This window comes from Haliotis rubra, unplaced genomic scaffold (genome assembly GCF_003918875.1).
Source record: "Haliotis rubra isolate DU_JTF1 unplaced genomic scaffold, ASM391887v1 Scf68, whole genome shotgun sequence".
Taxonomy (NCBI): domain Eukaryota; kingdom Metazoa; phylum Mollusca; class Gastropoda; order Lepetellida; family Haliotidae; genus Haliotis; species Haliotis rubra.
In genome coordinates, this window is record NW_025767390.1 from 414,963 (window position 1) to 433,288 (window position 18,326).

Below are 18,326 nucleotides of genomic sequence, written 5' to 3' on the forward strand. Positions count from 1 at the left end.
GTGACGGAACTCCGTCAGATTTTAGCGATTTCCGAGCATGGCCCCAAATACCTCAAAATGCAGGCTTAGAGAAACCATTGGTTCTGACACCCCATCTTATGAGGCACGTGTATACAGATCCAAAGTTCATCCTCATCTTTAGAAATCCAACTGACAGGTGGGAACTTCTTTATTTTTATTTTGTTTATGCTATCCCAAAAAAGAAACGCATAGGCCAGAAATCTGTTGCGAAAATGTTGTATTTTCAAACATGTATAACTCGTCCACAAATAGGCTTCAGTGCATGAATGTTTACACCAGTTTAGAAAAAGGTGATGTCTATACAACCAAGTGGATACTTTTAGGTATCGGAGACTTTGAGCGCGATGGTGACAACGTAGCACTGTCCCGACGTCGGGTCTCCTGGGTCTCAGACCAATCTCTCTCAACCTGTTCCGTACAGTTTGACCGGATATCCTCCGAAGTCCAGGCACCCTGGCTGCTGTGCTCTAACCCATGGCAGTACGATCACGCAATTGTAGTCCCCGGATGTACCTATCTTGGACTGCAGTGGTGACTCGAGGTCTGCCTGTGCTGGGACGGTCATTTGTTACACCTGTTTGGTTGTAACGAGCTGCAGGCCGTGATATCGATCGTGCTCAGACTAACATTCAGACGCCTGGTAACAGAAGATTGGTAATCTTTCAATGGCGATGTTCCGTGTCGCAGAGTCAAGACGTGGCCTGGTGATTTGACCTTGAAACTCTTTCAAAACGAAAGCCAATTTCCGAAAGTAATCTGGAATTTTATTGCCAGACAGTGCATGCTCTTTGCTGCAAAATTTCAACTGGAAGGTGATTTTTGTTGCGTTGAGGCGATGCCTTTTTAATCCTTGTAAGAAATCTTATCAAACGCAACATTTTCAGGTAAAATCGATTTTTAACTTATGCAATTGTGTACAATCATGCAATTGTGTAAAATCAACACTTTCGTTACATATTTTGAGGATTGTTTGAACACAATAGGTAATTAATAGATTTTTTAAAATACAGATCGCCTATGCGTGTCTTTTTGGGGATTATAGTATATTTCGTTGTGCAACAATCGTATACATGGTAAGTGACCCTGTGGGTAATGATTACCGATGGTGACTAATATTCCAGGGGTAGAACAAGTGCCTGTTAAGATAGAAGAATGAACATTGAGCGAAGAGTTATCTACCAAATCGTGGAAGATTAGGACAATACGTACTTAGGGGTGCAGGTTAGAGACAAATTCCAGAATATCTTAATAAAGGACAAACTTTGGGCAGAAAACAAATTCAAAGCCACAAATACTTACGCTGGGTCCGTCCTCTCATATTCTTTTGGTGTTGCTTTATCGGACAAAACAAGAAATTCAGAGCATTGATACCCTCACACGAAGAAGTATGTCAGAAAATAGAGCCCACCACCTTTGGTCTTCCCTCAATCGTCGTTTGATTAACGTGGAGGCTCTTCATGACATAAGGTCCGGGTTAGAATATTGATCTTCAGTAACCCATGCTTGTCGTAAGAGGCGACTAACGGGATCGGGTGGTCAGGCTCGCTGACTTTGTTGACACGTGTCATCGGTTCCCAATTGCGCAGATCGATGCTCATGCTGTTGATCACTGGACTGTCTGGTCCAGACTCGATTATTTACAGACCGCTGCCATATAGCTGGAATATTGCTGAGTGTGGTGTAAAACTAAACTCACTCACTCACTCATCCATGGTCCGACCAGAATATGGCGCGGGCGTCATGAAAACAATACCCAGGTATCCAAATCAACACACCTGATCTTGTCCTTAATTTTCTGTCCCTGTTCTCCCGAAACTTCTTTGCTGCATTCACTTAGGCCTATATACAGGCTAAGAAATCTTATTTTGTTCTTTTTTTATAAAACCAATCAATATGTTCATGTTGAATTTTCGGTCCCTTTTGACAGCAATGTGATTGGCATGATGCAAGAAAAGAATGCTTAATATTCGGACCTCACCTTTGAAATGTCTCGTTTGCATCAGAAGTGAGATTTTAGTTTTATGAAAACTAAATATTGCGACCGATGGATTGATAATTTTCTGATCAAGTGATCCCCAGGTGTATAATCGTTGCTGGTAACACTCATAACTAATTCAATTAGTACACAAACAGCTTAGACGTAGATAAGAAGTTCGCATAGTTAGGCAGACGTGGCTTTCTGTCGAGGGTATCCAAGTGTATTGTGACAGAAGGAGAAAATGCAATTATGATATTTATACGATAAATATATAGAAAACAAGTTGTAGAAACAAGTATTTCGTTACTAATGACATATTACATTTATAGAAATTCAATATTCTATCTTTGTTATTTGTTGAAAACTGCAATTATTTACCCTCCTTCAGATTATTACTATTTTGAAGGTGCCTATTCCCCTTCTATACGGGGCGGTGGGGTAGCCTAAAACGTTGCGTCAATTGTTTACCCTTTCTGGTGTTCCCCCGATTATTGCTGGAATATTGCTAAAAGGTGTAAAACCAAACTCAGTCAGTCAGTTCCCTTCTATACATACTGAAATAACTTGTACGGACATACGTTTATCATTCTGAAGGGCAAACAATCTTGTGAAAATATCAATCACTTGAGTTATAAATAAATATTGCACTACCGAAGACAACATAACAAAGCAGCCTGAGTGAAAAGTAAACTTCTAAACATAGCATTTATCAAGTCAATTTAATAAGTATTAGTTTCAGCTGAAACCCTCAGCATCACGTCAAAAGTAAATACTTCATAACAATTCCGTAATCGCGTTATATATTATTTATTCACACGTGTATGCCATATGATTGCAGGTTATATTCTGACTACATCATGAGGAGTGGACGTTCAGCTGCAGATTTCCATAACGTTGTGAGTGGAGATATTCAGATCGAGGAGACCTGCATGAAGAACCACACTGTGGAACAATGTCTGTACAGCCTGGACATAGCACAAAGACTTCGGGTAAGATATGTCTTTTGACTAGTGACAACGTCAGAAATTTAACGCAATTGAAACATCACTTCTTGAAATTTTTCATGAACGTTTCTGAAATGTCAACGGATCTTTTTAAAACTAAGGTATCTCGTTGTTTTACCTTAGTCTTTATCCAAATCTAATATTAAGGGAGAAAACATGGCCAATGACACAATTATCAATAAACTAAATGAAGCTTAGCAAACGACGTCGGTACCTAAATGGACTTGAACTTCGTTGTAATTTTTTGAATAAAAGGCACCTTAACACATGGACCAATCATTCTTGAATACATACCAACTCCATGCCAAATTTTACTTAGAAATCAGGCTTAAGGAAGACTGCATGCTGGCGAGACTTCATAAATGCTTGGTAATGCTTTTACTGTCCGCGTGAGAACCATCTACAGGTCAGCAACAGCACCAGTGGTCGACCTTGGGTGATGAAGCTGCACAGGACCGACAGATTTTGCCTCAACATTTTCAGAAACATTCCTTCATGTCTGCATTGACGTTTGATCAGCACATCTGTCCGCTGTCTAATCCTGTATGAAGACCCCATTCTCACAGATCGTCACTATCAAGACGATAGAGTTTCCATGAAGATCTGGGGTAGAATTTGCCATGTCTGTCGTAAGAGGCGACTAACGGGACCGTGTGGTCCTGCTCGCTGTCTTATTTGATAACATCGTCAAATCAATGCTCATGATGAGACTAACTCTATTGTCTTATCAAGAATCGATTATTTATAGACAACCGTCATATAACTGGAATACTGCTGATCACGGAGAAAACATATAAAACAATTTCCGGGTGTTATTGAGTATTTGAAGTACGGGAATTTATTTGGAACCGGCGGTGTCAGCCGGAGGTTTCAAATGAAATATTCCCGTGGCATCGAGTACGGGAACAGCAGTGAAATGTCATCAGCCGGCCGTTTCGGCTGTCTCCCATGGTAGCATCTGGAACTGTTCATTTGTGACGTCATATATCTGGAATGCTGCTGATCACGGAGTTAGAAGACATATAAAACAAAAGAAACTAATGCAACATGTGGGCCACGAAACATTTTCTCGGATATACTGTGTCTCCATTACGGGCAACAGAGTCAGAGTTTGGCATAGGCATGTGGAAGCTATTCAGATGAATGTGTGATGGCGCAAGTCTCATGGTACGGGATAATACAACTGTCATAATGCTGGCCCTTTGGTGTTCAATGAAGAGGCAATGGTGTAGTCGATAACTTCGTCTACCATAAAGACTACGCCCGTGCCCACTCAAACATCTCACACATGACAGCTGAACCATGAAATCGACAGCTCTCACCATAGATTTCAAACCCCTTAGAATGCACGTTGGACGAGGTTCAAAGGCGACCAGGTGACGTACGACCCAGGCCGACAACTACGGATTGCCTTCATCAACCGACTAATGTTCTCCATGTACAGAAGATGCAAGGAAGTAAAAGTCGCTAAGAGTGGTCACGGGCGATACTGACTTTGGATCTGTTGTGCTGATTTTCTTATTGACAACGATTGGCATCATATTTTGACATGCAATCATACGTGTTAAGTTTCATGTTAATTATACTTCTGAACTTGTGTTCATATTTTTAACTTTAAGACTCTTTCAACTGAATGGCGATTTTCACTGTTGAGTTTATAAACATACCGGTACAACCTTCGAAATGAAATGGTGAAGAAGGATTGACCTGATGTGCGTTACCTCAGATAACAACATGTACTTTTCTTTCACAGACACGTATTTTCTTAGGGTGTTATTCCGTGTTCATGCGAGAATGGCTGAAGGTTTTTCCCAGAGAGCAATTCCTTATATTGCGGACAGAGGACCATGATCAAGATCCAAAAGCTCAGCTAACAAAAGTGTTCAACCATCTGAATCTGAGTGAGTTCCTTTTTGTTCCCGTTTCACAAATATATTTTTATCTTGTAACCCAGGGGAGCAGAGTTGTGAAGGAAAAGATAACATAATCCTCATTTTATGGTCCAGAGACATCAGCATTCTGGATCAACTCATTTACTATTATACACATATTCCCACTTGTGGACTACTCATTCAAACCGACATTGTATTTCAGATTATACCGAAGAGTCGATGACTTCCATTGCTAACATGCCTCATAAACGGGTCAGTAAGAAGAAGATACTTACGGGACCTATGCTTGAAAAGACCCGTGCCTTGCTGGACAATTTTTACAGCAGATACAAGAAGGATTTGGCAGATATGCTACAGGATAAGAGATTTCTTTGGTTGACATAGTTTAAATGTGATTGTAAACAAAGAAGATCATTAATTACAAAGAATTATTTATTTTTTAGTAACCTATTTTATCATAACGGTGCTAATGAATGACCGACAGGTTGCTTTGTCAGAGCCTAGTTGGAATGTTCCATGTATATCAAACACAAATGTAGCCAATGTGCAAAGCCAACACGGTAACAACCAACCTCGTGTTTCCACAACTTTTGGCGAAACAGCATATGCCCATTGTATCTGCCAAAATCCTGTCAAAGGAACTGGACATGGAGGGACGTCTGACTTCAGGAGATACGGCAGGATGCATGACCAGTTGCGCATCTGGAAATCTCTGACTCGCCATTATTTCAACAGAGAAAGGCATCACATACATGTAACACCAGTTCCATGAGTGAGTGAGTTAAAATTTTACGACACATCAGCAATATTTCCAGCCATATCGTGACGACAAAAAGTCAAATACTGAGAATAAATATATATATACTTTTCAAAAACCTGTCAGCGAAGGAAAGTATAAGAACTACTAGTTAAAACTAGTTTGAGTTCAGTGTAAAATGCTAAATCATTTGAAAACAACATAATATCAAATAGGGCTGTAGATCGCCAGCAACTGAAGGCAGATCACCATGCTAGGGACCATGGGGACTTACATTACTTTTGCTACCTGCATGGCCCAAGTTGGATTTACATCATCCCTTCAGCTGTTGGCGAATTTTGAGCAATTTAGCCATAAATTAAAACTACAAACATTCTACGTTTAAAATTCTGGCAATGATGAACATACATTGAATGCTGTGGTCCTAAGTACCCTCTTCGGAATACAATTATTTTACGCTACTTCAACCCCCTCCGAGGGTCCAGCCAGTGACAATCAAAGATATGTATTCATTCGACCAAATTTAAAAATAACTTATTACTTACAGTACATGATCAAAATGTATGAATCAAATCAATTTCCTTTAAAAACCAAGAATTATATATAAGTGTATATTTTGTTGCTATGGGGATACGACTGGCTGTCGTACAACATTGACAGTGACGTAGTATATAAAAAATAAATTATAAAATAAAATAAACACAGTGTCGTTTAATTATATTTCGTGACGACACCAATTGGGTAGGACCGTTCCCTGTTAATCAGGGGACGTATTGAACGGTGGAGTGTACTCATGCCAACAAGGAAAAACAATTTTAATTATATATACCCATTTCCTTATATCTGGTGTTTTCATACGTGCATATTTTAACATATAAATTTCTACCTTCATGTGATGAATTCAAAGCTAAATTTATACTTACCAGATTCTTAAAACTTTGTTCTTTTAAAGTTTGGCTAAATATTTCCTACAATCGCCAGCGGCTGAAGGGATGGTGTAAATCCAACTAGGGACCATGATATACAAGTCCATGGTCCCTAGTATGGTGGTCAACGTATGGGTAGTTGCATACTAATCTCGTACGTCACACGAGTGTCGTATCGCGTTGACCTGTGTCGTAACGACTTGACCTGAGATTCTAACGATTTGATTGGATAACCGATGACCTCTCAATTAGGTCACATTCTGACGTAACTATTTGTTCATTCTTAACAAACACGTGAATTCATTCATTCTACAACTTAAATGCATTGTGGGAATGTAAACATTGCGAACGTTGCCGTGTCGCCGTTTAATTGTGAGCCGAACTGAGACATTATACCCGTCGAAAAACGTAAACGCAATGTTTCCACCAGTGATGTTAGCCGAATGAAGCAACTGCAAACCAAGAAACGGGGTGCTACGGACAAGTTTACTGTAGGAGGCTGTACGAGGCGATGACAACTGACTTGCATCGTGACGTCGGTTACCAAGGCAGTGACGTCATTACAGTGTGTCGTCATGCAAATATTGTACTACAGTACAAACTCTTCCGCAACCTCTTTATGAAACCAGTTTCGGTTTGAAACCATAAAAATAACAAAAAAGACGCTATTTTGTCAATTTAATGCATGTAAGACGTGGGTAATAAATAAAATACCACACTCGGTCTCATTACATACGAATTATACGAAACTCGTGACCTTCCTATGGTATCTGACCTCGCTTTCGCTCGGTCAGATACCATAGGAAGGACACTCGTTTTCGTATAATTCGTATGTAATGAGACCTCGTGTAGTATTCTCTATCTACCTTCAGTTGCTATATCTATAGCCTTTTTTTATATTGTATCCATCTCTATAGTTAAAGTATTTTAGATTTAATTACTAGTTTTAAATATATATCTGTGATAATCTAGTTGGTTTTACTGTCTTTTGTCGACATATATTTTAAATTGGTTACCTTGTTTTCATCGCTATATGGCTGTAATATTGCCGATGCGATGTAAATTTTTAACTCACTCACTCATGTGGTGAAAGGGATTGTTTTAAATGTATATACCATACCTTCCCATAATTGGACAAGAACAAAAAATTGTCTTGTGTATATATGGATACTGAGTCTTAAAGAACCACTAAACTTTGTTTTTTGTTACTCTTTTAACCATTACATATGAAAGATTTGTGGTTAGTCTTATGCGGAACACCAAATTTATTCTCTAAAAACTTGTGGTTAATTAATACCGAGCGATTAAAGAGTGGCCAAAAAGTCGCCTGCTTCCCTCTCGCCCGCCAACGAAACCACAGACAGGTTACGTAACTCTGTCGCCAGAGCACTGCAGTGACGTCATATGAGGAACGATTTTCAGTTAGTTGTATAGAAAGTGTGTAGCACGCTCATCATTTTGATGATTTCTCGACATGAACGACGACATGCCGAATCGTTGCTTTGTCGTCAATTGCTCCTAGGGGTCGGGTGATGGTGTCACCATGCACAGATTTCCACAGGACCCTGCAGTTCGTGCTAAATGGGTTATGTTTGTGAGTGCGAAGCGAGCGTTGTGGAAGCCTGAAACGATATCTTTCTTGTGTTCAGATCGCTTCACGGAAGTTAAAGAATCAAAACTACTTACTAGTTATAGTAAAATATGTATATGATTGATGACCATAAAGATTTTCCATAACACAACTTGTAACATAACGATTTCTTCCTCGGAAGTGAGGTTGTGGTCGAAGTAACAATAATATTGTAAGTAGTATTATATTGACACCCACCTCGCTGCCAGGAGAGAAATTGTTATGTTATACGCTATGTCATGCAAAATCCTATTGGCCATCAATAAAATACATATTTTACTACCAGTAGAAAGTAGTTTTGATTTTGTAACTCGGTGAAAACAAACCTAAATAGCATTTATCCACAGACTGGCGGATGTTCCCGACAGAATCGCCGCCATTTTGAAAATCGTAAAGTCTGTTAGAATTAATGAGATTATAGTTTGTTTTCATCAAGTTAGAAAATCAAAACTACTTTCTACTCGTAGTTAAATATGTATTGGAATCATAACCAAAAGGATTTTGCATGACACAACTTATAACATAACGATTTCTTCCACGGAAGCGAGGTGAGGGTCGAAGTCACAATACTGCGCGATAAATTTCTTGCTACATTCACATGGTTAATGTCCACTCACCAGTATGTAGATACTAGTCAATGTGCGTCTTTATATTTGGTCTTATAATCCTAATTAGTTTATTATCATACTTTTATGCATTTGGAAACTAAATAAAAAGCTGACGATCTGCTGATACTTATAGTGAATTTATAACAGAACTGTAATATCTAGACATTTTATAGTTTGCCAATGTGAATCATAATTCGCACACACACCTAGTGTATGTTGTCTGTCTCATTACACTTCACGGCGAAAACAATGATTCTGTTGAATGCTACGACAAATGAATAAAAACAAAATGCAAATATTAAAATTAAAACAGATTAAAGTTATAGGAACAATATCAGGCCATTACCTTGTTTGAGGAATGTATCCATCAATATCCACAAAACTGTTCCAAATGATGTGTCTTTTAACAGTTTAATATACGAAAAAGTGATAAATCTTTTCAGGTATTGGTGTATAGTCTCATTGGTCACCCAAGATAGCACACCTGGCAACTAATTGCATAATGTCCGCCTTTCATTAAAAACAGTAATTTAGTTAGCCAATAATGGGCAATCAATCAATGTATTGCCGGTTAATCCTTTGAAGAAGGACGTTGTTTTACGCAGACACCGACACGGCAGAGTGTATTCAGTATAGATTAGTAAATCTACATACATAAACACTACCTTTTGACAATTCCGCTGTGTAAGATAAAAAGTAATTAATCAATCAGCGTGTTATCGGTTAATCCTTTGATCGATGTTTATAATGTTGAATATTTACTCCAGACACAAGAAATGCCAAATGGGAACCTTTGTCGGGTAATCTAAGTGTGTTACCACTAATTATACCTGTTATAAATTCATTAACTGACCATCAAGTGAATGATGACAAATAACATGTGTAGGTTTATACCACCTAACACGGGTTACAACAAGGGAGTATTAATTGCTGTATTGCATGTGAAAACTTATGGGCCGACACTGTTTTGAGAATACAAACAGATTTTTTACATGACATGATTAAATATCGAGGTAAAAAACACAGAAATGGGATCAATTTGGATCAGTCATTATACAAATAGGGCCTAACGACACCAATCAATTGTGACAGAAGCGTCTATGAAAACAAGTTGTAACTCGGAAACTAGGAAAAGCAGGAGACAAAATTAAATGCCAGTAGATTGTGAAAACATATAGCTTTCATTTTCCACAACAATTGTCACGATTTCAGGTTTATACAAGCCTGTAAACAAGATAATTTACCCCCTAAAATGTAGATGAATTCTGCATCGGCCCTCAAAGCTATTCCTCATATGACGTCACAGAGTCGCGCCGCTCTGATTGGTTGAAATTTCGTTCGCGGGTGAGAATTGTGCACTGTTGTCAAAAAGGTCGATTTAAGTCAATTAAAGGTCGAAATGAGTAGTTTTAATGACGGGGTTTCATTTATAACGATGCCAGTTAGTGATTTATGTATTTTAACCCCCTAGGGTTTATGTGACCTTTAAATAACCTACCTGCCTGTCTGTCTTCATGTAATAGATTAATAGATTACCGTTGCGTAATTAATATTTGTACGTATAATGATTGACAAAAAATTAATGAATGTGCACAGTGAAGATTGATATAGTCTCTGAATTAGTTGGTGAAGGGGCGGGGGATGATTTTTAGGGGGGTCAGCAATTTTGAGGAAGGGTGGGATCAGTCATCAATTTTGTACATAAAAATATTGAAAAATATGCTTAAAATTAGTGTGTGTGGGGGGGTGTTATTGTCATGACATTGTACATGGCATGCGGGGGGCACTTACATAATATCTGTGGGGGGTCATTCACGTTTTATCATCCAAAACTATGTTCCACAGGAGCTATTGCTTGTATGAGATCAAACGATATCTCCTTGGAGAGTTTTGACAGTACATTTGGTACAATGCCCTGACAATGTTATGCCGTCATGAACATGATGACGTCACAGGAGGTATATTTTCAAATGACCGATGTTATTCAGAGCAAAGAATCGTTACGTATAATACGATTATACTTTGAGGACAGTAACATGTCAGCAGGATATAAATAATTATTACAAAAAACTATACCTTTTGAAATCATGCACCAATATCACATGTTACGTTATTGAACTAAGAGCCGAGGACTATCAACAGGCAGAGCTGGACCACCTAACTGTCACCGTGGAGACTCGACTACAATATTGCAGCAGTGGTAGACAGGCGACATCCTGGAGTAGTTAGACACAACCGCTGTCTCTAGTATTGACTAACTCACAGCATGCTTCATCAGACTGCCGCGGATTACATGGACAGGGATGGTCAGTCAGAAATATCCCGCTTCGCATCCATAATACCTAGCTTGAGTAGCCAACCCGTTACCCTGACAAAGTTAATGAACCCAGTTGTTCGTAACTAATTTGCTGACAACATAGTGACACAGTGTGCCCATGTATGTATGTATGTATGTATGTATGTATGTATGTGTGTGTGTGTGTGTGTGTGTGTGTGTGTGTGTGTGTGTGTGTGTGTTGTGTGTGTGTGTGTGTGTGTGTGTGTGGTGTGTGTGTGTGTGTGTGTGTGTGTGTGTGTGTATGTATGTATGTATGTATGTATGTATGTAGGTAGGTATGGTAGGTAGGTAGGTAGGTAGGTAGGTAGGTAGGTAAGTAGGTAGGTAGGTAGGTAGGTAGGTAGGTAGGTAGGTAGGTAGGTAGGTAGGTAGGTAGGTAGGTAGGTATGTGTATGTATGTATGTATGTAGGTAGGTAGGTAGGTAGGTAGGTAGGTAGGTGGTAGGTAGGTATGTATGTATGTATGTATGTATGTATGTATGTATGTATGTATGTACGTATTAATGTGTGTATATGTATGTGTGTATGTATGTGTGTATGTATGTATGTATATGTGTGTGTATGTATGTATGTATGTATGTATGTATGTATGTATGTATGTATGTGTCTGTGTGTATGTATGTATGTATGTATGTATATATGTATGTCTTTGTGTGTATGTATGTATGTATGTATGTATATGTGTGTATGCATGCACGCATGCATGCATGTATGTATATGTGTCTGTCTGTGTGTCTGTGTGTGTGTGTGTGTGTATGTATGTGTGTATGTATGTCTGTCTGTCTCTGTGTGTATGTATGTATGTATGTATGTATGTATGTATGTATGTATGTATGTATGTATGTATGTATGTATGTATGTATGTATGTATGTATGTATGTGTGTGTGTGTGTGAGAGAGAGAGAGAGATCACTACACGAGCATGCTACTTGATGATGTTACTATTTACGTACTATTTGAATGTTTTCCTTATCATCAAATGTGGCTGGATTGTGTTAAAAGCAGAGCAGAAGTCCGCAAATAGGGTTCTTACATAAGATGTTAAATTCTCTAGATCTTATGCAAAAGTGAAATGAGTGCATCTTCTACCCCGCGCATTTCATGATTATTGGAGTAAGAGCCACTGGGCGGTAGTCATTAATGTTTGAAGGTTTTAACTTTTGGGGAACAGCGATTATATGTGAGGTTTTCCAAATTGTTGGTATATGATCTGGAATATCAATCTGTATTTCCCGTACAACTGTTCACAACATTCTCGAAGTGCAATGTCATCACATCAAGGTCGGTGATTACTCAGTCTAAGTAAACTTAGGCTCAGTATTATTCGTTACACTGAGTCTAACCAAACCTTGTAGAAGGTCGCGTCAGCTAACCTTTTGGACCGACCAATCAGAACACAGCTTACTAAATCGCGAATGTTAACATTCGCACATACCGTTTGAACCTTTACCTCAAAAACTCGAACGATTCCGAAAGCTATTTTTCCGCACGATCGCTTCCGAGTGATACACGCAATGAGTAAACAGTCGCTGAAAATAGCGTTTTTGTCAATATTCAAGGATGTCATCTTGCGAAAATATAAGCAAATAGTAACCATGTCATTAGAAACCCATAAGCGTATATACTGCAGGTCAAATATCTGTGTTTTATTCGGATTTCGTTTGTTGATAGATCAGTGTCAGCGACCAGAGAAGACAAAATTCAAAAACCGTTTTGTAAGTCCCGCCGGACCCTAATAAGTAGTCGTTGTCTGATTGGTTAAATCCGTTTGGCCTTCTCGCGTTTGATTGGACGGTCATAGGTCGCTTAAAGGTTAGCTGGCGCGACCCTCTACAAGGTTTTGTTAGACTCAGTATAGCAGTCTAACCAATAATACTGAGACTAAGTTTACTTAGACTGGTGATTACTAAATTATCATTTTCGGGTAGGCTTTGAATGAAGGCATTTCTTGTCTGAGAGAAGGCATGTACATCAAATCTTGAGCAGAATTTATTGAGATCTCTCGCAAATAAGACATCGTTTTGAGTGTTTGAGACTTTACACTTACTGTCGTTGCCAATCATGGTTTTAATTCCATTCCACTCTGCTTTCAAGTTATTACTTCGAAGATCCTTTTCTATTTTCTTTTTGTAATCAAGTTTACATATTTAGTCAAACGTTTGATATCTCGTTGTATCTCTTTCACTCGAGTTCTGTCTCCTGCGCGGAAAGCACGCTTCTTGTCATTTCAATCCTTTCAATTCAATTCTTATCCAAGGTTTGTTGTTAGGGAAATGTTTTATGGTTTTTAAAGGAACAATATCATCGATACAGAACTTGATATAATCTGTTACAATGTCGTTCAGCTCATCCAGATCAGTCGATGATTCGCGGAAGTTATCTCACAATGTGCAGTCAAAGCAACCTTTTAATTGATTAATAGATTCTTTCGTCCAGATTTTAACAAATTTTACTGTTGGTTTTTGTGATTTGAGAGTGTGTTTATACTGGGGAACGAGATAAACAACGTTATGATCTGACTGACCAAGTGGCGGCTTCACATACGATTTATAGGCTCCTTTATATTGCCGTAGCACAGACCTCGGGTTCTATTTTTCAGTTAATCACAAATGACATATTGCCGATAACGATGCAGTACTTTATTCAACACACAGCCGTAGAAGTCCCCAAGAATCAGTTTTGGTGCATGGGCATCGAGCTTACTGATGGGAGCAGACATATGCCCTCCGCTTTGTTTGAGTTTGCCTTCGGATGAATATAGAGACAGTCGATATAAATATTTGTCCAAATTCTGTAGGCAAATACTTAGGTCTCATCGATATGGATAAGAGTTCTATATCTTCCGTGCACGCAGTGTCCCTTACAATATCATTACTGCATTAATATATACACACACTCCGCTTCCAACTTCCGTTGTCCCTGTCCAATTTGATAGGATCGTTGAAGTCTTGGATCCGCAGTGTGAATGATGGTCTAGAAGCCAGACCCCCCCAAATGGTGAAAATGTGGTGCAGTTCTGGCGACCGAATGGGATGTGATTTTTCACAATCAGGAATGATTGAGCTTTGATTTGAATCAGCTACCGTGCGTGACTATCGTGTAGGGGCACTTTTAAGGTGCAACATGTCAAGTCAGTTAGGGCAATATTTTAACCGATAACTTGATGGTTTAATGTAATAACTCTGGTTTGGTTTGAACGATTTTCATTTAAAATAGCTTTGGGTGCTCAGATCATGAATTAAAATTGTTGACAATAATATTACATATATGCTCATCGCCATAATATTTTGGTAAGGTGAAAGGTCAGTTTTAATAGAAAGGGCATTTCATGAGAAAATATGAGTTGAACTTTACAAATTAAAAGGTAATGTTTCTAAAATTATGTTTTTCTGTTTCATCTATATCATTTGAAGATCATGTATACCTTTGGTTGGCATTGTATTCATGAACAACCATTAAAAGGAAACAAAGATTGGTACTTTGTATTTAGATCAGCAAAATATTATATATTATTAGTTCCATGATTTACAAAGTAACAACAATGCTAAGATACTGTTGAACTATCATACAAATTTCCGTTTATTTACATTCGGGCAGAAACAACAATTCAGCAGATAGCAGAAGGAGATATGGTTTGGTAAGTGTCAGTATTGCGCTGACATGTCGTGAAACCCTTAAAGCTATAATAATATGACATCCTAATGGAAGGTTTACAAGTGACATAATGGTGTGCCAATTATTCCGTTTACAATGTGAAACATTACGACTTTGGTTTTCTTGATTTATTTTACACCAGCAATTATTAATACATTGTAAAAGATACGAGGGGCGATCAAAAAGTATGAAGAATCACCAAGAAAACGATACAAATGCAGTTATTTTTATGTTTTATTGTTCTACATATTGTCTGTCAAGCTCAAGCCATTTGGTTTTGCTATGTTCCAGTTTCGACGATGCCTATTTTGTTTTACCTTTCTCTTGGTACCCTAAGAAAAGCAAAATCTACAGTAAATGCATCAAAAACTTCAGGAAACAAAATATGCAAGGAAAATTTGTGGTGTTTGAGATTGTTAGAAGTCCCCTAGAATCACACTTAGATATTAAAGTTCATAAAAAAGCAATTTGAAATTACAATCGCTTGTCAAAGTGACTACACCCCACCCCACCCCTTCATGTTGACTGAAAGAGCTTGTTTTGGAGTCACTACCCATCCCCCTTTCAGAGGACGTAATCATGAGGGCACAGCTTATTCTAATGTTTTCACTTATGCATACATAATGCCTAGGGTTCAAACTAAATACTGAATGGTCACAAAAGTGTCAGCTCAAAATATATTGTAAGCAGTGCCATCTTGAATATCTGGACACAATGTCTTTGAAAGATTAAAATGGGGGTGTCCTTAAACAGTAGCCCCCGACTAAATATAAATCAGGCAATCCAAATCTTTGACTGTTGATCATGACGGGAAGTCATCCAATACTATATTGACCATATTTTATATGACATAATCTGAGAGCATACCATTATCCAAGAGGTACCAAAGGACCAATCGTTTTTCATTTTCTGCAATTTTGTTGAAATATTTTACCCCAATGTGTTGTGATGACAAATATCTGGTTAACCACATTACCCACACATGTGAAATTTTGGATATGGCTTTGCGAACAACTTTCTTCAAAATAAACTGGAAGCTTTTTAAACATTGGACATCGAGAATATAGTTAGGCTACGTACTTTTTTATCGACCCTCGTATGATACACTGATCAGAAAGGCGTTGTGGTATCTTACCACCATATATACACACGGTCATGCTATCATAACGCAAGCAACATTTCCTTCATATCACTTCGTATTGATGGTTCTTAATAGTCGTAGTGTATTCCCAGTTGAAATGTTAGTCAATGTCAACAATGTCAAGATCACGGGAACATGTTTCAAGTCCACATCCACATGCTGAAGTACACAACAGGTTCAACCTCTTGCAGCTACACCTTCCTGTACATTGGCGTTTACATGCACAGATATGTTGAAGAAGGTCCACGGAAACGATTTAGTCTTAACTTATTTGCAACTTTATCACGGAGGAACAGAGGCATATTTGATGAAGATCTATTTTGACAAATACGTACTGCTTTAAATACAAAACATTAAGTGCCTACTTTTATGGACAACTCAAAGAAATTCCTAGACAATATTCATATAAACATCTTGCTTCTACTGTAACGCTCATAAAAATATGCATACCTCGGTTTTAGTAATATGTAATGAGTTACACATAGCATGGTGATGACACTATGAGCATCGATCTTCACAAGTGGGATACGATGACATGCATCAAACAAGTGAGAACGGCCACCCGATCACATTAGTTCGCTCTTACAACATGTTTGTGAACCTGTGATAATGGTTAATGAATAAATGGATAGTCAGTCTCATGATATCTATTGCAGATCATCCCAAATGCTATTATTGACAACACAATGTATATCGCCAATATATTTTCTGGTCTCTGCATAAGTCGTACCTCAGAGAGCCAATTGTCAAGTTGTATTTAATTACTATCAGCTATTCAATACACGCACATAAGTTGGTATATACGTTGACAGACGCTTTAGAATTATATTTTGCGCGGAAAACCTTGCATCGTCCATACGTACTGACAGTAGTGAGTGACCTCGTCTAGATGGATACTAAAAGACCAACTGTCGTTCCATTCCCGATTTCAGTATGTCGCATGACTACGTTGTCCTTCAAGCAGAGAGTGAATGAATTGACAATAGTTATCGCATCATGGAATTGGCTCACGTGAATCACTATCTTCATCAGCTGATGAACGTCGACAATACAACGTCAGCTCTAAAATATTGACAGACTTCGCCAAGATGAACACTACCAAGTCGGCAGTAGTCAATTGCATTGTTCCAACAGATATTATGAAGCCACCAACTGTGATCAGCAGAGTGTATTTCAAATGAAGGACATCTTCTGCTTGCCCATCTATATACTTATTTTCCGAAATACGAATGCTAATTAACTAGGAGATTAGGCTTTTAAAATGCGTTTCCCTCCTTGTAAGAACTACATTCGCTCTGAATCGCTGGGACCTTACACATGCCAGTAGTCCGTCTCATAATCCAAACTTTCGGTCCAACCCTTTCTGTAATGCAAAAGTCCAAAATAAAGTCAGTCTAGGCCCCCACTGATTCTGAATCTCCGAGCTCACTGGGGCTAATTCAGTATGTACGGAATTATATATAGCTGTCAAAATTTCTATTTTCAGAGGCTTACGCTAGGACCCTGTAATTATTGACCCAAACATGCCCCGGATATGCTTATTGGTTTTTCAAGACTATATCTATATTTCTGAATTTCTCCCCAATTTAACAACTGTTGTTAGATCCACTATTAAAATTTCACGCGTTGTTGTCTTTTTATGGCATTGGGTTTTGTGCGTGTGTTTGTTTATTTGTTGTGTTTTTTTGCTGCATTTGTATGGGCTGGGGCTATTCAAGATGAAATCCACCTAAGCATAATTAATTTAGTAGCGAATTAAGTGACCTACGTTTTGTTTGTACCATAAGCTCCATTTTTTTCCTGGTGACTTGACTGCTTCTTAGTAGCCCAGAAACGTCGTGTAATTTATGACATTGAATAGCTGCTTGATTTTATGGAATATGGAAAGGTTAATTCAAGTATATTGCATGTATGGTTGCTTGTGCAATCTTATGATTAGCATTATTATTTCCTCCAATCATCAATGGGGTAGTGGAAATAGAGGAAAATGGGAGGTATCTGTTCAAGGCGTTATTGCGTTAATACTTCCAGACATCCAGATAACCTGCAGCGTTGCTTGAACACCCATTCTCACTAATGAGGTGCAATTGATGTCGCCAGCTATTTGTTCATTATCCAACAAATATTGTGCCCAGTATTTGCATTATTCACAAAGTCTTATACTCGCCCTAGCCAATAAACACTGTTTCGGGTCGTCTGACCTTATATTGGCAATACAGGAAAAGTCAAAGTTGGCAAAACGATACGTACGTTACTGTCGCCATGTCGGAGACGATTCACTTAAGTTAATACTGTCATTTTGATTTTGCAGTTTGGGTTTCAGATTGAATATTTAAAGAACAATGTACTTATTACGCTGCATTCAAATGAGAATAAG

The 18,326-nt window shown here is 38.3% G+C and overlaps 1 protein-coding gene across 2 annotated transcripts; it reads left to right on the forward strand.

Moving 5' to 3' along the window:
• On the forward strand, positions 1 to 5,316 carry LOC124258033 (carbohydrate sulfotransferase 15-like). 2 transcript variants are annotated; one of them, XR_006893486.1, is made up of 4 exons: positions 1 to 157; positions 2,838 to 2,988; positions 4,773 to 4,904; positions 5,098 to 5,316. XR_006893486.1 is itself a non-coding variant. In XM_046692108.1 (4 exons), exons 1-4 carry the CDS (start codon positions 99 to 101, stop codon positions 5,277 to 5,279), a joined length of 540 nt encoding a protein of 179 aa, XP_046548064.1. In that variant the 5' UTR covers positions 1 to 98; the 3' UTR covers positions 5,280 to 5,316. The 2 variants fall into 2 exon arrangements, 1 of the variants encoding a protein (XP_046548064.1); XM_046692108.1 differs by having other exon boundaries at positions 4,757 to 4,904.
• Positions 5,317 to 18,326: the final 13,010 nt, after the last annotated feature.